The sequence below is a fragment of the Micromys minutus genome (genome assembly GCF_963924665.1).
Source record: "Micromys minutus genome assembly, chromosome: 21".
NCBI classification, from domain to species: domain Eukaryota; kingdom Metazoa; phylum Chordata; class Mammalia; order Rodentia; family Muridae; genus Micromys; species Micromys minutus.
Genome location: NC_137956.1, coordinates 3,403,136 through 3,429,783, shown reverse-complemented (window position 1 = coordinate 3,429,783; position 26,648 = coordinate 3,403,136). Strand labels below are relative to the sequence as shown.

At 39.5% G+C, this 26,648-nt stretch overlaps 1 protein-coding gene across 1 annotated transcript in view; it reads right to left on the bottom strand.

Annotated features, from left to right (window-relative positions):
- Positions 1-6,401: 6,401 nt before the first annotated feature.
- Positions 6,402-26,648, bottom strand: part of ICE2 (interactor of little elongation complex ELL subunit 2) — a 37,602-nt gene continuing 17,355 nt past the window's right edge. Inside the window, exons 10-16 of the mRNA XM_080934895.1 lie at positions 22,845-23,781; positions 22,086-22,261; positions 17,515-17,644; positions 13,915-13,999; positions 12,754-12,804; positions 11,157-11,415; positions 6,402-7,576 (exon numbers count right to left, since the gene is read on the bottom strand). Coding sequence (XP_080791021.1) covers positions 7,448-7,576; positions 11,157-11,415; positions 12,754-12,804; positions 13,915-13,999; positions 17,515-17,644; positions 22,086-22,261; positions 22,845-23,781 — 1,767 coding nt within the window. The 3' untranslated portion in view covers positions 6,402-7,447. The remainder of the gene's footprint in view (positions 7,577-11,156; positions 11,416-12,753; positions 12,805-13,914; positions 14,000-17,514; positions 17,645-22,085; positions 22,262-22,844; positions 23,782-26,648) is intronic.

The window sequence follows — 26,648 nt, the reverse complement described above, 5'->3', positions numbered from 1 at the left end:
CTGTGGGCTGGCTCTTCCTCTCCTTCCCCAATGGAGAGGCCTTCATCCCACTGGGTGACCTATATTGCAACAGCTCATGATTATACATGTTCCTCTGCAGTGCTATACTTTAGCTCCCAGCTTAAAATTTCCAAAACTTCTTTCAAAGTTTAATCCCAATGATAGCATTCCTTTTATTCAATCTGACATCATCTCACATTTACACTAGCTTGCCACCTAGAAGGAAAATTTCTATTTATTATCTATTAAGTTGCTACTCGGTAATTTAAGTATTAGTGGCTAGCTTGTAGAATATGCTGAAAAGCATGAGATCTTTAGAGATAAAAAGGCCGAGGCTTGAGGAGAGAAGGGATGGGTCATATCCACTGGTAGGGTTGAGTGTCAACCACTCTCTCCCCCATTCCCTCTTCCAACAGTGGCCAGCTCTGGAGGGCTGGGAGAGAGCTCATTTGGTAAAATGCATGCTGTACAACCCACAGAACCCTCAGAAAAAAAGCTGCACATGGACTTTCTGTGAACTTGGACACAGAAAGAGACTCTGTCTCAAAAACAAGGTGGAGAAAAACTAAAATGATACCCAAAGTTGACCTCTGGCTTCTACACCCACCCCACACATGGCTGGCTACCTCAGAGCTTACCCTCTCACATTTCTTAACCCTTCGCGGTGGTAGCTGACAGCCTGAGCCAGCTGGATAAGAATTAGCAGTAGCAGGGGCTGCTGGGAGGCAGAAGGCTTCCTGTCAGCAAACTCAGCACTCCCCTGGATACAGAATGACATTTTGGCCCCAGGCACTGACTAAGTTACACAGTGCTGGCTCCTTATGAGTAAAAGTTTCCAGGCACTGGGGTGTAGCATTAGAAAGAGCCAAAGTGAATTAGGGCCTGACCGACCACTCTATTAGCCTCCCCACCCCCACTCCCGCACACACTGGGACACTAAGACAGTCAAGCCTAATGCTCTGTGATTTCACAACTTCCTTCAGCACTGTTACTGTACTCTGAAGCCACTAACTCGTTGTGCAACTGTGAGACTGTAGGCTGGAGCTGGACAGAAAGAACTGTCATCTGCCTACAGAGGCACCGGGAGTTACAATTCTCACTTTTGGTGGGGCAGAGGGCAGACATACTTGGGAAATGCATTCTGTCGTGTCATTTTGCACTACAGCCAATATGTTTGCAGTATTTGAGGCCCTAGACTACCTGGTTAAACAGCAAAAACTGATTCTATAATATACAAACTAGATGCAAAATAGACTATATTTCAAAGGACCTTTTATTTTCATGCAGGCTGTTTTGCCTGCACTGTGTACTATGTGCATGTAACGTGCAGTGCTTTTGGAAGCCAGAAGAGGCGGTCCATATCCTGGCACTGGAATTAAAGACATTTGTGAACGGCCATATTGGAGCTGGAGCAGCCGGAGCTCTTAACCATGGAGCCATCTCTTTAGACTCAATGTTTTCTATGTCTCAGCCATACAGGAGAATTAACTGTCGCCCAAACACACCTTAAAGCCATCAGTAAATCTGAATCCACTTACATCCTAGCCTCTGTTACTAAAGATGCTTCCCAATGATGTTTTTAGTTGACATATGAAACTCAAGTAATTATGGAGTATCATCTCATGTCTTAAGTCATATACACATAATATTCAAACTGGGTGAGCATATCTGCCTCGTTAAGCATTCTCCATTTAAGTTTCAATCTTTTTTTTTAAATTATTGAAATAAAACAGTAGCATGTCTTTTCCCGTTGTGCCTCTGAGGGGTAGCAGCACTTCAGAGCATATTTCTTCTACCCAGGAAATGCTCTGTATCTACTGATTAGCCCTTTCTCACTTTCTGTTGAAACCCTCAGAGACAAAGGTAAATACTGCCTCATAAATTATAGAGGCATTAAAACTGGTAGTGGACACCATATTGGCTTTGTTTATTGGAATCATAGCTAATAGGAGAAATGGAAAAAAAGGTTACAGTTTAAAGTCTGTTTCAGCAGTTCATGTCGGACGCAGGTCTGTGCAAAGGACGGACAGTTTGCAAACACTCACGGTCACTGGAGAACATTCTGTGCAGGTATTTTTCTCAGCATTCCAAGAACTGTAACAAGCTTTCGGCCCTTGGTGGTGGTATTGCATGAAGAAGCAAAGGCTATATATTCAAGTTCAGACAAGCTTTGCAGCTGGGAAGAATGTCTTCAAAGTATGTTATCTTCCAAATTGTTGACTCTAACCTGAATCTTTACTTTTGCTCCTTCTCTTTTCTTGGAGACAGGGTCTCACTGTGTAACTCAGGCTGACTTTGAATCCATTGAGTTAGGCTAACATTTAACTAGTATTGTAAAAATGTGTCTGAAAATGCAAGTTCAGGCCGTTCTAAAATCACAAAGCCCTTCCCCTAGTACTCTTTCTGCTCAGGGCCTCTCAACTCTACGGTGTCCTTTCTCACCATTCACTCTCCTTCTTTGTCTTTATTTTCCCCAAATTCCATGATAATGCAAACAGTACCTTTCAAAACGATCTAGTCTGCAATCTGCCCTAATTCATGACAACATTGCAGAAATACATACAAATACATACACTGCTCCCCACTGTCCTTAGACTTCCATGTCTAAGTCTTCAGATTTGTAAATAAATTAGACATATCTCATATCAATATACACATAGGCATTTACTTCCCAAGCATGGCCACTTTCTGGCCTCGCAAGGTTAAAATGAGATTAGCCTTCATCTACCAGTACTCACATGTGCCCAGGAAGGCTGCTCTGATAATACCCTCCACTGGACCAGGAATCAAGTCCAAACCATGGCCAATGAGTCAGTTAGCTAGAGTCCACATAAAGAACAACTTGGCAGCCTTCCTCTGTCTTTCATAGAAAAGATGGGATTTTTGAAAATCTCCAACCACCTACTTTATAGACTGTCTTGGTTGGGTCCTCTGGGTGTGTCCATGCTGCACACCTTTATGCCAAGACCCTACATGACTGACATCACTTCCTCCAAGTATAAGCAGGGAGCACACCTGATACGTTCCTCAGTCTTATTAGTGGCCACCTTTCATCTTAGCATAGTTCCTAACACACTTCTTAAACTCTACGTAAATTAATAAACACACTATATTTACCAAATAATAACAATTTTCAGGGTGATTCTTTACAGAACTATGTAACTGTTCCTATTTATCATCAAACTCTTGCTAACTCTAACATCTGCTGACTGCTGAATAACTGTTACTTTAGCACTAACTCCATCATTCATTTGCTGTGTGGCCTTCTGTAGAATGGACAGCCTCCTGTTGTTTACTCATTTATGATCAGTACAGACTCTTGAATTACTAGTTTACCCAGAGGACTGCAGATTACGATAGTCATTTACTGTTTAAATGTTCCTGCACCTGGGACTCCTTTTCAGCTAGCCCTGTGTCCTTCTGATTTGCCCTCGCCACTCTCTGGGCATCTTCTGGTACAATCAAAATGTCCATTTTCCCTGCTACCCTTTTTCTTATTCATTTCTGCTGGTCTGTCTTGCCCTTTGCTTCGATTTCAATCACCATGGAACACAAGTTGACTCTGAAATATGTATTGATGTCCCTTCTAGCTCAAATTCAAGTCTTTAAGATATAAGTCACCTGTGCCTCAGTTTCATGTGTTGATAGTAACTGACAACTTTTGAACCCGGGTCCTGTTGTGTAGCTCAGGTTAGCCTTAGCCTTCCAGGTGCTGAGATGGTTCCTTTAAAAGTTTCTTTTTTCCCTATGTACTAGGTCTCTTTTACACCCCTAAATGTGTACATAACATGTATGGCCGCTTAAAAATATTCATACCTGTGGGCTACCATTATGGCTACTGGTGCAATAGCGGCACAAATGGTATAGAAATAACCAACTACTGTCTGACTGGCTTTAAGTCCCACTCCATGAGACAGAACTGTATCTGCCAGAACTGTGACTAGCTAGGTCATAGGCCCCAGGAGAGAATCCTCCATTAGTTTGCTAAATGAACGTAGTATTAAAAAGACTCATAATAATTTTCTGCTATTGACACAGATCAGTGCATCTTTTGATCCTCATCAGAGACGCTACTTCTTAGAGCAGATGGACATAAACAGAGACCTACGGCTGGCCAGCGTACAGAGAACAAGAGAACAGGGAGTGCTCATTCCTAAGTGGAATGCCTATATCACACCCTTTGCCACAAAGGCTCCAGGATCTTCATGGGAGAAGGGGTAGAAGGATTTTAAGAGCCAGAATGGTGGGCAACAGAAAGGAAAGAGCACTTCTGAGGCACAATAGAACAGACGTACACATGACTTTCAGAGACTGTGATAGCGTGCACAGGCTCCAGCCAGACAAGCCTCAGCATAGAAGAGGGAAGGCGAGGACCAAGGCTTATCCCTAAAGCTATTATTATGCCACTGACAACTATTAGAGCTGCTGGCAGAGGGAGTCAGTTTTCTTTCAGGGTGTGACCCTTGGTAAGCTGACCATGCTCTAGGATAGGTCTTAGAACTAAGAGCATCTGGACAACACAAACCAAAACAAACAAGCCATAATCCAAAATTGAGTAGGAAGGAACATGGAGTAGATCCAGGAAGAGCTGGAGAAGGGGAAGTGAATATGACCAAAACATACTGTATGAAATTCTTAATTAATAAATGTTATTTAAATACTTACATAGTCTACTTCTCTCCTTTCAAGACTGTGGACCTAGTGACTCATTTCTAACCAGAAGAATATGGCAGAGATCAGTGCTTGACTTCTAAGACACCATCACTGCCTGCTGCTCCTTTCTGGGGCTGCTAATGCTGGGGGATGTAGGCTGCTGTGCCCTGAGAACATTTAGGCAATGCTACACAGCAGTCCAGGCAAAAAGGGTCCACAGTTTACTGCCAGCAGCAGAAGAACCGAGGCCTTCTACCTACATCATACACCTGTGTGAACCTTGGCTTGGAGGAAGTGGATGTCTCCACTCAACGGCATGACTGCAATTGCAGCCCTTGAGCTTGGGGGAATAAGCAGGGCTGCACCTGGACTCCAGCTCATTAACACTATGAGTCAGCATTTGTCATTTAAACATGTTGTAGTAGGTAACTTAACACTCAGTATCCAAACCTTACTTAACATAGTATCCAAACCCAGAATCCAGAGTAGAAATGGTTAAAGCAAATACTTTCAACATGCGTTCTTCCCTAACCACACTTCTTTCTTCTTTCCAGTGAATAACGTCATCATTACAAATGCTTGAACTTGTTTTCTAAGACATTTATAAAAATACTTTCACATAGAAGAAAAAACTAACCACATTTAGGTTCACAGTATTGCAATATCTCATTTTCTTCCTATGCATGTAGGCAGAGCTTCTGGTCACAGGCATTGTGAGTGCTTTTACCATTGACCTAACTCTCCAGCTTGGATTAAGTAAAATAAATAAAACAACAATAAAAATGTTGCTATGGTATTATCAAAATTACTGCCTTGCTTACAGACCCTTCATATCTGTAGCAATATAGAACAACAGACACTAAACATGTGTGTGTACTGAGCCTTTGCTGAGGGGAGACCAGCTCTACGTGGTCAGAGTTGTCTGGAGGGTCACATGGAGACAGAGGAAGCTTGTGACAGGCAGACTGCAGCAGCACTGTCCATCTTTGGAAAAGAGTTCATTTCCAAGGGATCCTCTACTGCCACAGCCCTAGGCTCAAATTCAAATGAGTCACAACTAAAACATTTCTGGCTTTGTACATATGTCACAAAAGTTAGGGGGAGGGTGAAATGTTTTAAAAGGAGAATGGTAGGCTGAGGAAATGACACATTAAAATTTATACAGCTAGGGGGCTGGAGAGATGGCAAAGCAGTTAAAAGTACTGACTGCTCTTCCAAAGGTCTTGAGTTCAATTCTCAGCAACTGCACCGTGACTCACAACCATCTGTAATGGGATTGGATGCCCTCTTCTGGTGTGGTCTGAAGACAGTGACAGTGTACTCATACTAAAAAAACCAATACAGTCATTAGATGTGTTATACAAACTTTTAATCCCAGCACTCAGGAAGCAGAGGTAGGTAGATTCTGTGAGTTCCAAGATAGTCAGGGCTATGTACCCCATCTCCCACCCCCCAAAAAAATCTGTATGTACTAATAATTTAGGCAATCAACTCCTCAGAAAATCACTGCAAAAGAAAAGTTGATAGTAGAAGGTAAGAATTTCACTTAAATTATTTTTGAGGTTTTGGGTCTTCCTTTTTTTTCAAATTAAGAAAGGTTTATGTGTATGAATGCTTTGTTGCATATATAGAAGTGTATCACATTCATGCAGTGCCCACAGAGGCCAGAAAATAGGTCATCTGATCCCCTGGAACTAGAGTTACAGATGATTGTGGGCACCCAAATGATTGGGAATCAAACTTGGGTCCTCTGCAATAAGCCACTTGTCTAGACTCCAATTTTTGGGTATAACATGGAACACACACACACACACACACACACACACACACACATACCAAAAAACAACATGAAAATTGCCTCTAATGACAAAGCTTATATTTCTGAGATTACAAACACATTTCTGATGCGTTTAGTGTTTATAAAACATGTAACAAAAAGTAAACCTATCTGTCCTCGAAAATCCACTGGCCACACCCACTGCTGATGCTGCTTTCTGAATTAATCACAATAACAAAAAAAAAAAGAAAAAGAAAAAAAACTCCCAGGGGTAATGGCACCTTCACATCTATGAAGGAAGGTCAGGTCTCCCCGGAAGGCCCGCACCCTCATGCCACTTTGGCAGTGCTTCATCATAGTTCCATGGAATTTGTGAAAAGCAGTAGAGATAGTGTCACTGAAGCTGTCACACCACAGAATGCTGTATGTTTTTATAAAACACAAGGGTGGTGTCTAGCAGGAAAATATTAATCTGCCACTTTTCAGAGATGAGGATTTTTCTTGTTTTCATTTCCAGTGCCCACAAAAGAATTTCAACAAGTTTTCAAACACATCAAGAGCAGTTTTACTGCTGACAAAAATGGGTCATACGTAATGCGCACAGCTGTTTCTAACATTGGCAATATTTAACTGTTTGGGCCAGTCTCATCTGAGTAGCAATATAATCAAATTGATAACATAATATATAACAGTTTCTAAAACAGCAAGTGATTTTCTTACCTATGATCTTTAGAAAAGAATGCTATAAAAATAGTTCTCTTATTCAGTTTGCTGCCATGCTAATGGAGCATTCTAGAGTCTCCATGCACCAGTGCTGAGGGGTGACTAACTTCCGCTGTCACTGCCCTTCCCGCAGTCAGTAGGTTTGTTTCCAAGGCACTTTGTAAGAACTCCAGGATAGCGAGAGGAAACACTCTTCATGCTGGCTCATCTTTTGGGCACATTTCCCCTTAAAGTTCAACATTAAACACTGTTATAACTGAGTTTTCTGAAACTTCATTTTCCATGGTCCAGCCCTTACATTATTTTCCTTTTATTCCGAGCCACTCCTTCATTTTCAACTTGCTGAACAGGCAGGCAACTGCTTTTGGTTTCCATGGAAACTGGATTCCTGTGGTTACGGGTAGGCATTCTTGTCCCACCAACCTAGGAGATGAAGCAAGAGCAGAATAACTTAATACATTCACAACTTGCCTGCACACAACCTACTCTGCATCATTTACCCAGAGACTCTCTCAACTTGGAAATGACCTTTTGTAAATTTTTAAGTCCCAGCCACATGACTAACTTAAGAAGTTTTAATCTGACCCAGTTCTTAAAACGTTAAACTTCTGGTAACAATGAGGAAAAAAGCTAGAGTAGGGCTCAGCTATAAACTGCTGTTATGTTTGGAAGATGCTGAGATGTGAAATTAGAAATCGAGGAAAGGCCAGATCTTTTTGAAAAACTGCAATTCTGTAGAAGGGAAAGAGAGGAAGGAGAAAGTGAGAACAGGAAGAGGAAATACAAAGGGATGGAAAGACAAACGAGATGGAGCGCAAGGCAAAGAGATAAGGAAAGAAGGTGGGAAAAGAGACAAAGTCTAAAAAGAAGGAATAAAAAATATGAAAGGAAAGAAGGGGAAAACTGGAGAAGGAGAAAACTGGAGGTGGAAGGGGGAAGAGGATGCCAACAGAACAGGGAGGAAAAGACATGGTAGGGAAGAGGGGATGGCACAGGCACTCCAGTTCCTCTTCATACCTGCTCCAACTTGTACCCAGCCCAGGACCAGAGTCCTGCCTAAAGAGAAGACTTGGAAATGCTATTTCTTTCCTGACCAATTAGAGGCCTCTCACAGGACCAAAGTCGTATATAGCCTGCAACCATTTCCACAAGCAGTGTTTCTGTACATCCCATGCAGCCAGTCCCGCAGACAGGAGGGGAAGATTATGATGTACACATTCAACCCCACTCTCTCCCAGTCTAGCCTAATGAACAAAATGCCAGCATTGAGGTTCACTAAGAATGTGCCCAAATCTAGTGTCTCTATTTTCTTTCCCAAGCTTTTTTGGTTTGTTTTTAATTACATGACTAGAAATGGAGCAAACTTGAGTGCTTTGGTCAGCCAGTGTGTCTGTCAGTCTCTGATGCTCATGTCTAGCAATAGGATGGACTGGCAAGTGCTGGTTGTCAGATGCCTGTCACTTGCCTACTCAGCAGACATTTTTCCTGAATCTCACTAATTGGGTTTTTGAGGAAGGCAAACATTCCAAAAAACAGTGTGTTCAGTAAACGTCTGTTATAGTGGTGAAAGGGGAGCTCTGCAGTACAAATCTTGCTTGGTGTAGAAGGCAGATGCAGGTCTACTGGTATATGCTTCACAGTTCAGGGCTGCAGACCTGATCCGAGAACAGTAGAGATGGACAGTCACACTAAGGCAAGGCTACACCAGAAAGGGATGCAGACAAGTAAGTACTTTACACAGGTTCTGAGTTCCCAGTTTTCAGAAAGCTCTGATCTTTCTACATACATGCTAAGACTGGAACTCTACAGGTGCTGAGAGTTTATTAAAGTCCTGTTTCTATGGCCCGGCTAGGAAGGCAGGGAGGTGACATGAGGGAGAACTGCACAGGATACACAACCCTATGCAATATGAACACCAACACCCAACAACAACAAAATCAACAATTAAAAAGTCCTCAGTATTTGTAGAAAAAGCTATTTCTTAAAAGGACTTTAGGACACTCACTGGGCATAACAGAGAAAGAACAAAACAGGGTGTCCAGGGAACACACACGAGTTTCCTCTAGGCTGGCTGTGGTGGAAGGGGTTCTGCTAACTTTCAAAGCACACCAAGGGAACAACAGTGATCTAACTGTCTATGTCCCCAGTGCTGGGCTATGCCACAGTCTGGTCCCTGAAAATCTCAAAAGCATCTGTCCCTGTGCAGGACACTGCCCAGTAATACACATGACTGAATAGTTAGAGTGTATATTTATGTGTTCACAACTCAGTACACAGAATTTCTCCGTGTCTAACAGAATTTTCTTGTTATACTGCAGTATATTTGACCACTCTACTGAAAAAGTTAAATCTTCCAAGAAAATCTAAGGTATAATGAGCATTCAATATTTATTGTTAGCCTGTACACTCACTTATTTTTTAAATTTTATTATATACACACACTCACATACATACACATGAGTACACTGTAGTTTTCATCAGACACACCAGAAGAGGGCATCAGATCTCATTACATATGGTTGTGAGCCACCATGTGGTTGCTGAGAATTGAACTCAGCACCTCTGGAAGAGCAGTCAGTGCTCTTAACTGCTGAGCCATCTCTCCAGCCCCACTCACTTCTTTTAAAAACACCTTGTATAAATGTGTTTTCTTCATTCGGGGGGAAGAGGCAGGCAGATCTCTTTGAGTTCGAGGCAGCCTGGTCTAAAGAGTGAGTTCCAGGACAGCCAGGGCTACACAGAGAAACCCTATCTTAAAAACAAACAAAGAAAAAGTTCTCTTCAACTTAAAGTTGTTCAGTTCTAAGATATTAAACTGCTCATTTTCACCAAAAAGGAATAAAATACCCCCATGCAGAATTATATGTTATAGTTGGCAGACTATAATTAGTGTTTCTAAATTAAAAGAAAACTGTCTTTTTAGAATATAGGTTTTCAAAAACATTTTTTCAATTATTATTTTTAAGTTACTTAAGAAATTTCCTTAGATTATAAAAATCACTAGTTAGAGTATTTATAAATTAAAAACAATCACCAAAGCCTAAGATAAATACAGTGTTAACTAACTTTCTCCATGCTCCCATTTTCTCAACCAGTTTTCTTGTGAAAGCTCACTAGGAATGAGGTGGAATGGCTGCTTGGCAGGCACCAAAATACTGACAAGTAAATAGAATGATCCTCCCAATGGTGACATCAGGGTAGAAAACTGAAGAGCGTACACAACCCCATCCAACGTGAACAACACAAACATCAACAATGAAACGTTCTTGGCAACTGTAGGAAAGCATTTTCTCAAAAGTAGTTGGGGACATTTACAGAACAGAGAAAGGGAAAAAGATGACAGTGTTCACAGGACACACATGTGAGCTCTATGTGGGCTTTACGGCAGCGCTGTATGTAGGAGCTCCCAGGGAACCAGAAAGATGTTGAAAGAAATCCGTAATTTGCCTAGAGGGTGTTTAGCAACATGGTGGGGCAAGGCACTTACTGGACATTTGGAATCATTTGCAGACAGCAGCGTCTTTTCAGTGACTAAGCTTAAACTGGACTGGTGACACGACAAGGAATGGGTGGCAAAAAGGGACAGTGCAGAGAGTGTCTGCAGCTGCGTTTTCAAACGCTAGGTTAAAAAGTTTACTCGACTGATATTTGTAGAAGGGTTTTTATAATGCATGTAACATTAATAATAATTCAATAAACCCTGTTATGAAATTCTTAGCATAATATAACTTAGCTCCTAATATTTTTACTGTATTCTTAATAATCCACTTTACTCACTAATTACCAATACCTGCTTTTAAGCATTTATCTTACTAATCAATTTTTAATTACATCATAATTTTATTATATGGACTCTTTTGCAAATTGTCTCAACTGTTTAACGGAAGAGGATATACATAAATAGTAACTAAGAAGGTACAAGTTTGCTTTGGGCAGAACTACCTCATGTGTGCACACATACAGCAAATAGAGAGTAGAATATCAAACTGTAAACAGATCTTACCTTTGGTTGTGCTGCAGGGTGTAGTGATTTAGGTGGAAAAGTACACGGTATTCGTCCATGGTGGATGTGATATGGTAACAGGTAACTGGGATCTAATGGGACCCAAGGAACCGAGAGACTGGAGGGTACGCCAGGAAGGTCACAATGTGCCTTATGCAAATTATATGCTGTTCTAGTCACTTTTCCGTCTGAGGTCTTGTAGATCAAGAGTGAAGAATCTTCTGCTGCATGAGACAGCAAGTAGGACCCTTCCTGCAAGCTGCATCCAACACTGAGATTCAGCTTTCAGGCTTATGGTGTCAATCTCATCATGTTCTCCCAACCCCACAGAGCAAAACTGAGCTGCCACAGGAAGAGAATGCCACTCTGGAAAGTATTTCGGGACTAGCAAAAGTAAAGATTTCAAAAGTCTTTAAAACTGCTTTATATGCTTCAGACAACTAACAAAGTTTTTACTCTGAAATTCAAAAATAACTGACCATTTACTTTTTACCATTTTATCAATCTGTAAAATCTATCTAATTCTCTAAACCATGATATACTCCAACCATATATTTTCATTCATTTAAATCTATACTTACATTGTTTCTAATAGGAAAGAGAACAGAGACACGAAAGAGACAGAAACAGGCAAGGAACATGCAGGGTAATGTAGGAGTCACAGCAGGCTTCTGTGTTAACGAGCTACCTGCTATACGACCCACCACCCACTTCCAAATTAAATCTTTTACACAGCTTTTGAGATTAACTCCAATTGGGCATAAACGAATATGTGAGATGCTAATCAGTTTGTCCAAAGTTCTGCACATAGTAGGGCTCAATACAGATCTGCCTTTTTAGTCTGCACACACGTCAGAACCTCAGTTACAATCCTATTAACACAAAGATTGACAATGGCCAATCTACTACAGTTTCTTTGTTTTTTGAAAAGTTTCAAAGGATCCAATGGATTACCATAAAGAACAAAAGGCACATGGGTAGTGGGCTAAGTTTTCTTGAGAATACACAATCTCTAGGTGAAAGAGCCAAAGAGAACAATTCTTTTCCACAATATTAAAATGAAGATGATCATATTTTGTTATACAGAGTTGCCCACAAACATAATGGGCTACATTTTCACTAACTTTTAAAATTGAAAGTAACTAGTGTTGACAAAGAAGGTCAGAGAATTCTTAGTTTCTATGGAGGCTTTTTCCTCTCTCATCACTTTCACATAAGGAAGCAAATGACTATTTGGTAGAAACAATAAATAACATTTCAAATATTGAGTTTCTAATCAATGAAACTCGTGTATCTTAGAAGACTGACAGTTTGAGGTCAAACTGGGCTATACATAGCAAGCTGCCGTGTGTATGCACGCATGTATGTGGTGTGCATGAGAGACACATAGACAGAGAGAAACATGAACAAAACGAATACATCTGCAATTTCCTTACAGCAGACACTATCTTGTTATCTTTCGCTCCTATTTTTAATTTTCAACCCTAATAAAATACCTTTTCACTTCTAGTTTTTTTTTCATCTATTTCTAACAGCACATTATCAAAGCTTCTGGCAAAGAAAATCAAAATATCTATGCAAATACCAAAGTACTTACCTACATAATTTCTTTAGAATGTGCTGGAGAATGTTAAATAAACTTGAAATCCTGTTAAACAGAAGAGAAACTGATGTGAAATTAAACTGATACAAATAAGCCTAGGAAGTATAACCTCACTGATAACACATGTGGCCTATTACTCACCGCCAAAGGCAGCAGCAGGCCACTAATGCCAAACGCGGACCAGCAAGTAGATTATGCTGGGGTGAGACATAAATTCCTTAATTTCCTTTCATGTTCATGAAGTGTTTTGTGCTAAAGCAGTTATAATCATATACTTTAAAAATATCCAAATAAAAGAAAAAATATAAAACAGTTGTAACCAGCTGCCAAAAACCCTGACTTTAGTCATGTGTGGTGACAAAGAGAGTGGATCAGACCAGCCAAAGGGAAAGTAAACATAGCATTTTAACTATCTGGTGCCTCATCTACATACAAACTTATTCCCACTATTATTTCTCTTTAAAATTTTTTCACTGAGAAGAGTGAGGCAAGGGGTTAGTCAGTAATGTACTCAAAGACTTTTCTCTGCACATATACAAAGCAATTCTTAGAGAGTGGACTCTTGTGTAAGCAGGGTTCAAGTGTGACTGTTCCTTCACAAATCTGGGTCAAGTCAAGTGGAGCTTCCCAGTTAACAGTGGTGACTTTAGCACTGTTGGAATGAACCACTCTCAGTCCCAGCTTCTCTGTAGATGAAATGGCCATGATGCTACCACCATAGCCTTTCCTGCTTGTATGATAAAATGAGATCATCTGCATACGCTTTTCCCTCACAATGACGCACCCAGAGTTCCGAGTAACTTACTTCTGATTAACATTTGGTAGAAAGGAGAAATTTCAGAAGTCAGTCACACAATTCTGAGGGCTGACAGTCTGTGGCCGTCTCATCCTCCCCTTCTCCAGACAGTGCTAAAATGTATGTTTCCCTGCACTTTACAACACACTCTCTGGCTCTAGCCTCCTTAGTAAGAAGTGGAAAGACTGGTTTTGCTAGCAGTATGTTTCTTTGCAGATGGAAACAAAGTAAACTGGGTTAGGGGACCTCAAGATCTAAAGAGTAATCAAACATCATCACTACTTAGAGGTAAAGGAAGAACCACAATCACATTACATGAGTTTAGTCTTTGCAATGCCCACCACAAAGCACTTCCTTACTTGAGTGCTGCAAGTTTTTCTTTTAATTCTTCTGAGGTGATTTCTTCTAGCATGAAAAGCTTTGAAGTAAATGCATCAATATGCCCTAAAAGAAAATATAAAACTTAAAGAAACCCAAGTCATTGTTGTTATAAAATAAAACAAAAAACAAGTTAACTAGGTCTCTCTATATAAAGATGTTCAACTATAAAGGACTCTGTATTTAAAAGAAGAGATATATTTCACTGGGTATCAAGTAAACCTGAATTTAAAATGATATACAGATTATGGCATGTTTCATGGTAAAATATTTGTTAAATATAAAAAAATCGGCACATGTTCATATACCCCAAGGAGAATGATACCCCAAACCTCTGGTTGAAGAGGAAACCCTGCTCAGATATTGGAACTTCTGGCTCTCACTACACTGCATCTTCATGAAGTTGTAAAGAGACACACATGTTCACCATGTAAACAAGCAATTAAAAACCAAAGCTATGTACTGGGTATGTTCCATAAGTATCAAAGACACATCATTATGAAACTTATTATAAAAATATAGCTTATTTTTTAGTAAAGCAATCATCTTTGTGGGTAAAGCAATCTATTCAAAGTCTTATTGTCTTGCTATTACTATCGTCTGAAGGTTAAAAACATCACTGTGTAAGAGTAACATCCAGGGGCTAGAGAGAAGGCTCAGTGGTTAAGAGCACTGACTGCTCTTTCAGAGGTGCTGAGTTTAATTCCCAGCACCCACACGGTGGCTCACATTATCTTTTGGTGTGCATGAAGACAATGTACTCATAAACATGAAATCAGTGAATAAATCTTTAAAAAGGAGTAACACCCACCAATTCGAGAAATAATGCTTTAGATTTATTTATACTTTTATGTTTTAGATTTTACTTATATTTTTAACTCCTAATATTTTATTGTCAAAACAAATTACTTAGAAAGTAGGTATCAGTCATTAGGACTACAAAAATTGCATATAGTTTATTACCTCCTTTCCATATCTAGCCTACTTTAATCTCATTTGCTTTATGATCAAAGAAGTTAATTAGAAACATTTTTACCAGAAGTCTTCCCACCAAGACAACATATCTGTTTGTTCCCACAGTCATTTATTATTTCTTTGCCAACTTAAGTTTCACCTCTCCATTTCTAATGCTCATTATATGTGACATTCCTAATAATAAAGACACATTTTAATGGTTTAAAAGCTATAAAAAGAGGATATTAAATGCAATAATGTATTTTTGGATATTTAATAAATAAACCTGATACTAATAGAACTTACCTTTAAAAAATTCAATAATAAAAGTATGTAGTATAACATCCAGCAAATGCAGTCTATCAAAGAACTAACTAGACAGGGAATCCTGTACTAAGTGCTATCAAGGCCTTCTTCCTCAAGGAAGCTGCAGCTCTCAACAGCAGAGCTTTCTATCTAACCCGAGGGTTCATGTGAGCTCTATTAGAGCCCGAGGTACTTGTCTCCTCAGCTTTTGGGGTACTTGAGCCAGATTTGAGAAGCTGAAAGCTCTGACTACTGCCCTTCAGTAACAACCAATCTCTTTTAGATCATACTTTAAGATGAGTTACACTTGGGAGGCATTGCTTTAGATAGCAGAAATGAAGCCTATATGGTTGTGAATCATTTACACATAATGCATATAGGTATTCCTAGCTTTAAATGCAGTATAAGTTTGTAAAAACAATCATACAAGCAAAAATCATGTATTTTGGTAATAAATGAGAAAATTTACAATTATTTCATTATTTTTACATGTTTTACCAAAACAAATTCTCCATTAATTGTATTTACAGGAATAAAATTTTAAAAAGGATGCATTTAATACACTGCAATTTAAAACATCAAAAACAGCATGATTTTATATTTTCAAAGAGTCTTACCAAGAGTGGTGTGAACAGGGCTCACTGCCTTCTTAGACAGCTCCTGATAGAGGAGCATCTTTCCTCACCGTGCAACTGTCAAACTCCCATCTAAGTTAGGATCAACTCCCATCCTCCACCCACAAGTCCCTTCAGTTAAAGCCTACACTGGTATTACCTTGTCTTTCGTGTCCCAGCACTGCTCTTGTTTACGTCATTAGGTAGTGAGCCTGCCACCAAGTCTCCATGGCGGTGAGTCTGAGCAGTGGTCGTGTTAACACTGAGTCAGCTCCACGCAAGTTTGAGTATAATTTACTTCTAGCACTATTACCTTTTGTGTTTTCCCTCTTTGCTAGCTAATCTTTGCTAGCTAATTCCTTTATTATCGATTTTCATAAATTCTCAAATGGTTGATCTCTGGGAGACAAGGAAGTGCCACACTACACATAGGATTTCTGTACATGAACTGGTAAGAAGTACACAGCAACCTCTTTCACAGACTGAAAGAAGGGATGTAGGTGGTCACTCATCATGTGTGTCTGTAATCTACTTCATAATTAGTGGACTGAGAAGCCGGATGTGAGGTTTAGATGCAACCTCTACTCTTAATATACTGCCATAACCAAAGGTTGTGCTTATAAGGACTGTGTAAAGTGAGGACTGACTGAATGGCACCTCTATAGATTTGATAAACATTCTAACACTGGACACAGATGAAGAAGCTGTGATGAAACCACACATTTTCTTAAAGGAGCAACTCAAGGTTTTTAAGGTACAAGAGACACTGGAATCTAGATTAGCAGCATTATTAGCTGAGATCGGGTTAGAAACATGAAGACCCAGAACCCACTCTGGACCAATCAGACACTCTAGGACCAGTGCTAAAACATTAGCCAGGTATGGCAGCATGGAACTCATTTCAGGACTTGGGAAGCTAAGGCAGAATTGGAAATATGAGGCCATCCAGATGCTACATAAAAAACAGTAAGAACTCCCCCAAAATATTGATTACTCAGAATGGGGGCAACTTTTCAAATAAATAATCAGTTTCTAGAGCAGGCAAGAAAAACACATAGCACTCGCTATCCACAGGGCATCATGCCTAGGCTCTGGACAAGGAATACAAGGCTCTACCAGGCTCCAACTTTAAACTACTTACGGTCTAATGGGAAACAGTGATGGCCTGAGAAAGAGCGATGGTGTAGGAAGTTACAAAGGGCAAGTGAAAGAACCTTTAGAGGTCAGAAGACTCAGGGAGACGGGGGGCTGGCAGGGCAGATGGATCAATATCACCTTGTGCTGGCGCGGAGATAAGACATGAGATGACAGAGATATTCAGTGTGTAACATTCCAATGTGAAGGAACAGAACGAACGATGAGAGCTAATAACTTATCATGTGACACACACTAACTATACAAGAGCCCTGGCAACATCTTTCAAAGTCCTGCTAATTTCCTTATGCTCAAAACTTCAAAACCAAAATAAAGTCAAATGCTGTTTCAAGATGAGATTTCTAAGACAATGTCATTACAATTGTAAGAAAATTACACAATATATGTTAATTAGTTTACTAGCTCACCAATACTCTCTGTCACTGTTTAACTACAGAGTCGACATAGGCAGAGAATGGAAAACAAAGAAGTACAAAGTGAAGTGTGCACAACTGAATTTAAAGGTAAGTACTTAAAGGGATTACATGGGGAAGAGGACTCCTATAGACTCACCAACATAAAACGAGCAGTTGGAATGCAATAAACTTTCAGTCCAGAAGCGACAGAGCTCGCTTTCAGTCAGAGCTTCAACTCCATAACAACCTTGATACTCTACTTTTGGTAGCACGTAAACTGGAAATTGCTGCAATGCAAAATTGCATTTTGTCAAAGCTCTAGATCTAATCTCCATACACATTCCCTGGTACACACGTGCCCACAAATCATACATACAATGAATCAAAACCCAAACAAAAACAAAATTTGCTTTCCAAAGAAAATACATTTGCCTATACAGCCATTAACTTTTGAATGTTTGCAGGAAATTTAATTTAATTTATTTTGCATAGTGTAGGATCTGGGAAGAAAGATACGGACATATGTGCCTCCAAGGGATAGATTCAGGAAGCAGAGGAAGGATAAGGGATCACTCACCATCACCCTCATCTCCAACATAAACAGGCATACTCCCTGCCAGGGAATATGATTCACAGCAGATTCTTTGGGACAGAGCCTAGTAAATACAACAACTAACATATACTAATAATTCTCTAAAGAAAAGAGACATCAGCCACTCAAATTCCCTGAGCAGCTGGTTTTCTAAGAATGAGCATTAATAACCTCTAAGAACAACTGTGGATGTTACTATCTTTACAACACAAAATGCTTTATTCGAATTACTAAGCATGTGACAAATCCATTTAAACTTACTGGTCAGGATGTCAAGCAGATGGAGCAAGATGACTATGCCCATTACTGGTCTAAGGGAGGATGTACAACACAAGCATCTTCTTGCAGAATACTGTAGCAGCTGTGTTCTCTGCCAGTGACAACTTAATTCTTTCTGATGGTGCTGGACATTAAACCCAAGGTCACACGCACGCTACACAAGTGCTCTACTATTGAGACATGATACACTCCCAGCCTGAAAATTCTACTCTCAACAGGATTTTCCATTCTCTGCTATGAAAGAAACAAGGTTCATAGTACCCATTCAAGTGACTTGGCTAGTTAGCACTTTAAAATTAAAATAAGGTACTGTCTTTCACAGATCTAAAGACACTTAATCACTGCTTCTTAGTTTCTGGCTTTCCTAACAAGGTGTAGTGTCTTTTGCACACCAGTGATGCTAAGAAAAATCCAAACACAGCAATTCAGCCATCAGCACATAGAATGGTATGTTTGTGTGACTACTGATTTCTGTAAGATGTTGAAGTAGTAACTCCTAAAGGTAATACTGTATATAATGCAATGCATGCAATAACCCAGTGACTCTGCTAAAATGTAGACTTAGGTGGTGCCTAAGGTTTTGCATTTTTTAGAAGTTGTGGTTCTAAGGACCATAGTTTACATGCAGTAAGGACCACAAAGTGGCTTATCAATAAAAAAAATTGTGATTGGATTAATATCATTGTATCATATGATAATTTCTTAGCAAGTAATAAATATGATTAGTCATCCTAACTTTAAAGCAAATAGAAGCTGGAGATAAAATTTCCATTTTCTATTTCATCTCCAAAATGTTGAGAAATTTGGGCCACTGAGATAGCTCAGCAGATAAACTGCTGAAAAACCTAACAATCTAAATCCACATGAAGTATAGAAGGAGAGAACAGACTCAAGCAAGTTGTCCTTTGATCTCCACATGCTCTGTGGCACACAAGTGCCCATATGCCATTTACATACATACAATAAATCAAAACTAAAACAAAAGCCTCAAGCCTCATGTTAGAGAGCTAAGGAATGTGTTCAATGACATGGTGATTATGAGAAAATGGAAAAGAACAGATGGTGATGCAAAGCAAAGATGATTATCTTTCTGGATCCTCAGGATTATAACATCACTTACACACAAAATAATCTTCAAGATACAGGTATCTATCTACCTACATGTCTGTCTTCTATCTACATCTATATATTTACACAGTGTGTGCGTGTGTGTGTGTATTTGAGGGCAGTGTGTTTCTGATATATAACCAAGTCTTAAATCTGACTTTATTTCTGAGTGCATTCTACTGCCATCTCCAGGAAATCAGGGGAAGGGCCTGAACATTTTCTCTCCTTTGTATCTACAACTGAAGTGCAAATCATAATTTGCATCAAGATTTGTGATATAAAAGTTTCCCATTTCTCCAGAAAGGTGGCTGTAGTCTGAGCTGCCCAGGGGAAAGCTTTTCTTGCATCTGTTTGCCAGTTTTTACATAAACCTCTTAACCCTATGTCCACCCAAACAGCTTACATCTAGTCTTCTCAGTACCATTGAGTAACTTCTATTCTTCCTAACATATTGCACTTTTAAGCAGCCTTTTTCCCCCTTAGGACTTAGGATGCCAACTTAAAATTTCAATAACTGTATCTGAAACTGTTAACCATTTTAAAATACAGCACCCAGGATATGTGGTTAGTTGACAGTCAAGAGCTAGTAGCTACTTAGTGGTTAAGAATTCACAGTTCTACATAGAACCTGTAAGCTTCAGTTCTGCCTTGGTCCACATCAGCCTCTTCACTTCTGTTCTCTCAAGCTGGCTGCTCTTAAAGTTCTCTTCAAACAGGAGCGTTTACTAATAAGCACAGGTGTTGCCGGCTTACTTTGCTTTCTTTTTTTTTTTTTTTTTTCCATTTGCTTTTTTTGAGACAGGAACTTATTACTCTGTAGCCAAGACTACATACAGGATGGCCTGAAACTTATTATGTTGAGTAGCTGGCCTCAACTGCTGACAATCCTCCTGCCTCAGTTTCCCCAGTGCTGGGATTATTATTAATCAGAGTTTTATTGAGGAGCATATCAACAACACAAAACTGCAGAGCTAAGGGGAAAGAAATCAGAGATGATATCCTTGAACACCAGGAGTTAAGATTTGCAAACCTGAAAACCTTGTCTAAACAAGATGGTTCTCATGGAGTACTGCAAAGATACATTCTTTTTATTTTAAAGTTTTTCAAACTAGTATGGATTCCTTACAAAGACTCCTAGCCTCCAAAACCATAACGTTTTCTCATCTCTTTACTAAGTTTCTGTGTTGCTAACATTTCAGAAAAAGAGAAACATAGGGCATAAGTCCAAGGGGAATACATTACAGTACGGGAATTATACTTTGTGTGCTGACCTACCACACAGAGAGAACAAAATATACAAGGGGAAAGCATTCCCAGCAAAGCTTTCAAGTTTTACTTCGAGTTTGACAGTCAAAATATGACTTCTATTTAGATATTCTTTGGGGTTCAATTGTTTTGACATTTTGATAAATAATTTTCTCCTAGATGATTATAGCTTAATATTTATAATTTTAACTTTTTGAGTAAATGACAATGATCCTACCAAGTTATGTTGAACAAGAATTAAACTGGTGTCCAAAATTTCCCCGTGCTATTTTTACTTAGAAAATATTGGCATCAACAGTATTTTGAACACATGAATAAAAAGACAAAGAGGTATGGATTCACAAGGTAGAGTGTGAAATAAAGGAGGTTGCCTACAAAATATGAGAGCACAAATAAGTATAGAAATAAAACTTAACACACACACACACACACACACACACACACACACACAAATGGGGGCTAGATTGTTCAGCAGTTAAGAGCACTCGCTGCTTTAGGATCTAGGTTTGATTTGCAGAACTAATATGGTAGCTCATAAATGTCTGTAACTCTAGTTCCAAGGGACCTAACTCCCTCTTCTGGCATCTCCAGACAATAGGTACACAGACATGACACACAGAGACATGCAGGAAAAACACCAAAGCACATAGAAAATAATGAAGAAGTTTTTAAAAGAACACAGTTTAAGAAGTTCTCTTGGCCTGGTGAAATGGCTCACTGGGTCAGTTGTTTCCCACCAAGCCTCATGACCTACATGGCAGAAAAAAAGAACCAATTTTCTAAAGTTGTCTCTGACCTCCACACCTCCATACACACATGTATGTGCATACATGTATGTATACATGTGTACAAACACACACCCTCTCTTAATAAATGGAAATTTCAAAAAAAAAAAGAATGCTTTTAAGAAACAATAAAAGACACTTTAGTACTCCTTAGCAGACACTTCCGTACCTCTTAGCAACCAATTACAAAACATGCTTCTCTTTATTTACCAGACTCCAGAAGTCATAAGCAGAGTGTCAAGTGATCTAAGAGAAGCTCAGTCATTTTCCGAGGAGACTTTATATCACACTCCCAGAGGAGCTACGGGGGAAAGAGCAGAACCTGGCACCCCAGCAGCCCTGAACTCCAGGACTCTTAAAACTTCAGCTTCTAAAAGATGTTGAGAAATGTCTCAGGTAAAGAAAGGGCTCATAGGTAACAAGGAAATGCAGTCATACACATACAGGAATGCCAGTCTGGTCAAGTCAATCTAAATGACATTTTTCCTAGGGTTCATATGGACTAGTCAAGGCAATAACCAGCATCTATGACAATAGTGTATATATCATATTAAGACTGATTTCAACATCTGGCTAGAAGTTTACCCAGAAATATTGTAAGAGTGATCAGTAATTGAAAACCACACTTTGTTAGAATGCCATGCTCAGCCTTTGGTATTATTACTCACACTATCATATCACAAATCTCAGATAACTTACTCTTCTGATCTTCTTCCTTTTTTTGGAGCGTGGTCTGGTCTCTACCCTCTGGACGCTGCACCGCACAAGTAACAACAGGTCTTGTAGGCTGAACAACTTGTAGACAAAGTTTCCTTCTTGAGGAGCTATATATTCTGATGTATCTTCCACATAGTCTTGAAGTTCATATGGCAATCCTTTAAAAACATTTCTCATTACCATTTAAAAGTATTCGGCCCATTTATGCATTGTAATCTGGGATATAGCAACTCAACTCTTGTGACTGTCAATTCTCCACCTTGGGCCATATTTACTTACTGACACTACATCAGAGAACTGCCAACCAGAGCTTTAAAGTTTTCTTACTTCTCAAAAATAGCTCCATGAGCACTGAATAAGACATGTGTCAGGGTGATAAGCATCAAGAAGGAAGAACTTAAAAGGTCCTGCTGTTCCCAGGCCAGGAGGATGGAGAAGCACTGTCACACATTCTGTAGTGCACTACAGGGCAGACAGAATGTATGGGTAGGCCAATGATCAAGATCCCCTCTATAAGCTTAGTAGCCTAGGTGCATGCCAGGCAAACAGGTTACAGCACACAAGTCAATTGGATAGATATACAAAGAGAACAGAGTAGAAGCTGAAACAGTGATCAACAGACTGAAATAAAATGTTAGTGACTAGGCAAAAATTACAAAATGGGTTATAATAGTATGAAAGAAGGGAGGAAAGCTAGGGAAGAGAAATAGACAAACTGGCAATTTCCTGATATTCACTCACGTCCTTTAGGCTTCTGAAAGGCAGAGGGCCAACTGGATTTTGTCCAGGTGGAGGCATCCGAAGCGGCAGAGGGTTGCTCAGAAGCAGATGGCTGTTTAGATTCTTCTGAATTAGTCAAGGGCAACTCAGGTACTTTCCTGGAAATTGGTTTTAAAAGTTCATCCTGCATTTTTAGAATTTCTCCAACTGGATCAAATTTTTTATAGACTCTTTTGATAGGTTTCTTTAAAACACAAGATTCCTCAGAAACAGCAGTAGTGGTCTGGTTTTCCGCAGAAGCCTGTGCTGAAGAATTTGGACTAGAACCTAGATCAGCTGCCTTTCCATCACTATAACTCTTACTCTCGGTATCAATGATTAAGCAGTCCTCATCTGTATCACTGCTACAGGGTATCTCTTTCTCAGCTTCAGCTGTCTCTGATGCAGTAGCTGTTTTGTTGGGATTGTCTGCCTTTCCCTGAACACTCTGTCTTTCGTCACTGGTACACAGCACACCTACATCACTCTCCTTAGACATTCCCTCAGTTCTGTGGACTTCATTATCTTGTGTTAAAGATTTTGCAGTGGCACTTTGAACCTCTTCACCACATGGTTCAAGTCCTTGATCATCTTTATTTTTGCATCCTTCAGGTCCACTTTCCACACCAGAGAATAGCTGTTTCTCCTTCTGTAATTGTTTCATCAGAATCTGACATAAACTTCTAGAATCATTAGCAATGTTTGGTGTAGATGGTGCCACAGGAGCAGCTGCTCCTTTGGGAGCTGTGTGAACATTTGTCATGATGGGTGCAGAGGAGTCACTTTCTGAACTTGGTGATCTGGATGGACTAGTAGTAGTTACTCCAAAGGTTTCAAGTTCTGTGACATCACCATCAAAGTCCAGATCCAAATTTTCCAGAGTCTCAATTTGTCGGCACTCACTAGCTTCCGTAGATATCTTAGAAGAAAATATATTGATAAATTATTAGGGAAGAGTCAGGTCATAGTTACTTAATGCCCGTATCCTGAACATCATAGTTCATGTTTTTAAAAGTAGAAAGATGTCTCAGTGAGTAAAAGGATTTCTATGCAAGCATAGGAACTGAGTCTAGATCTCCAGCGCCCAAGCAAAAGCCTGACATGGTGATGTGTGCCAGCAATCCCAGCGTTCTAGGAGAGGAGGGAGCACAATGAAGGAAGATTCTAGGGACTTGCTAGCCAGTCAATTCCGCTGAAAAGGTCACCCTCAGGGTCAGTGAGAGACTGTATTCAAAAACTAAGGTAGAGAGTAATAAAGAAAGATGTTCAATGTTGACCTCAGGCTTCCACATGTACATACATACCCCACATGTCCCTCCTACCTTCATATTCACAACACAGCAGAAAGAAAAGTCTAATGACTCCAAAATGTACATAATTTACATTCAAGTACTAAATTTTATATTCTCCTTGAAAATGTTCACATAGACAGACTGTCAAGGTATAATAGCTCAGGAAAATGAATTGTGAAATGCCAGACCTAAAGAGGAATATTTACAAATGAGGAAACATACAAGACCATCAAGAAGGGGCAAAAACAAGAACTGCTCATGCTCACTTCCTATACTCTGGAAGAGAACTTTAAACTTAGCTGACCAGGAAGACAGTTTCTTCATTGCTGTTAGGCAAGGATCTCTCTAATATCAATCAGTGAAACTCTCTGTCCATCCACTTAGGGTAAATACTGAGTAACATAAGGTAAAGATGGATAGGAAGTGGCTCTTGGTATTCTAGGACACAAAGTCATTGAAGTTGTAATCTCTATGTACTATTTTGGTGATAGCAAAACTATAAATAGCTTTAAACTATCTAAGAATAATCTACCCTCTAGTGAAGCACCAAAGATCTCTCCTCAATCTGGAAGAGCCCTTCATTTTAAAAATTAATTTTAGGTTTTTTTCAAACAGGTTCATACATAGCTTAAAGCTTGAATTTCTTATGTAGCAGAAGCTGACCTTGATCATTCAAAGTTGCTGGCTCCACACACCAAAGTGATAAGGTTTCAGGTATGCCAGACTGTATCAGGCTAGTTATTTTACAGTTTGTGGCACTGAAGATGGAACCCAGGGATACTTATATAGTAAGCAAGTACCCCGCTACTGAGTTGTCATTTTTCAGCCCTGGCAGAGTGAGGACTTTAATAAATGCTATGAAAACTTGACTATGGGCTAAGTATATACTAGACTTGTAGAGTAGGATTTGGGAGAGGAAGTCTGGCAGCAATTAAACAGAAGAATTGGTCTATAGAAATTACCTGATCTAACTTCAGATTCCATATTTTTAAGACAGGGGGAAATAAGGTTACCTTTTGCATCTGTTCAAAAGATCAAATGAGAAATTATATACAAGGATTTTCTTGACATTATGTCTGAGACATAGTAAGCAGCCTCTCAGCCACAACACCTCTAATTAAACGAACAAATCCAGCACAAAGGGAGATTGTATGCCATCAACAGGGAGATAATCTCACATAGTGAAGTTAGAACAGAACTGGACATAGCACCAAGAAATAAAAAGAGAAGGAATAGAGGCAATGTTAGCAGAGTTCAGAGCAAGAGAAAACGGAGGAAAAGATGCAAATGTGACAGAAACGTCACCATGCTTGATGGCACCGTAAGTAAGTAGATGCAGATTCATAAAGGGTAAGTATTGATAGAAACAAAGACATAAAGAACTGAAATGTATATCCTAGACATTCTATCCTTTTATCCTCTGAGAACCCAAGGGCCATTCTAAAAGTAGAGTATAAGTAAAATCTCAACATTCCACAGAGCAGAATTTGCTAAGGTTCTGTTCCAGTTAAAAAAAGAAATAAAATTAGAAATTATTAAGAAAATCTTAAAATCTTAAAAATAAATCCAAAAGCCCTGAAAATAAACACATATCCAAAACTATTGGATAAAGGAGTAGAAAATTTTAGAACACTTAGGCAACAAAAATAAGCTTAAACATTTGGGGTAAATAGTGTCACAATCTGCCTGCCCCTCAGAATTATTTCTACATACTGTTGCTGGAGTCTTGGGAGGCACTAGCTATCTCAGAACCATACTACTGCAAACACAAGGCTGCAAAGGTTAGGCTGCAAATTTCTGAGGAAACAGGGTCCTTCTGTGCCACCCTCTCTCACAGGTAAAAATGAGGTAAAAGTCTTGCTGGGAAAGTGAACTCTGCAGTGTTTCCCTCATCCTGTGATATTGCCAAAGCACAGGCCTTTTGGTTGTTCCTTCAAAAGTAGCAAATACCATCAAAAGCATAAGTGACCATAAGCTGTGGCTGCCTCCTAGACTCCCAACTCCCTCTATTTCAGCTCTGTGAATCCTTATTATCTTATTAGCCTCTCCCATGCTAGTAAGAAATATGTTCTTATACTTTGTCCAGCAATAATTTTTTGGTGTCATCAGTAATGGGAAGGTCCATCACCAGAGTCATTCTGTGACTTTTATCCTTCCTAATCTACTTTGTTTCTTTGTGGCACTTCTCATCTCCTGATATCCACCTGCCACCAGTGTACATTCCAAAATTAAAATGTAAAAGACTAAAACATAAAACAAGTTAGAAGTGCTTTATGATACATCAGTGCTCAGATGGCAAACAGAAAAATTATAGACATGTAAAAATGGAAACACCAACAGCCTTAAAAAAGTGTAAGCTCTTGGGTAGAAACAGGCTTTTATCTTATTTTAAACTGTTTCTTACATGACTAAACATCTTTGACCATACTTACTATCCCTGGGCCTTCTTGGTCCTTACTATAAAATGGCCCCATCTCTGCCCATCTCCCTATTT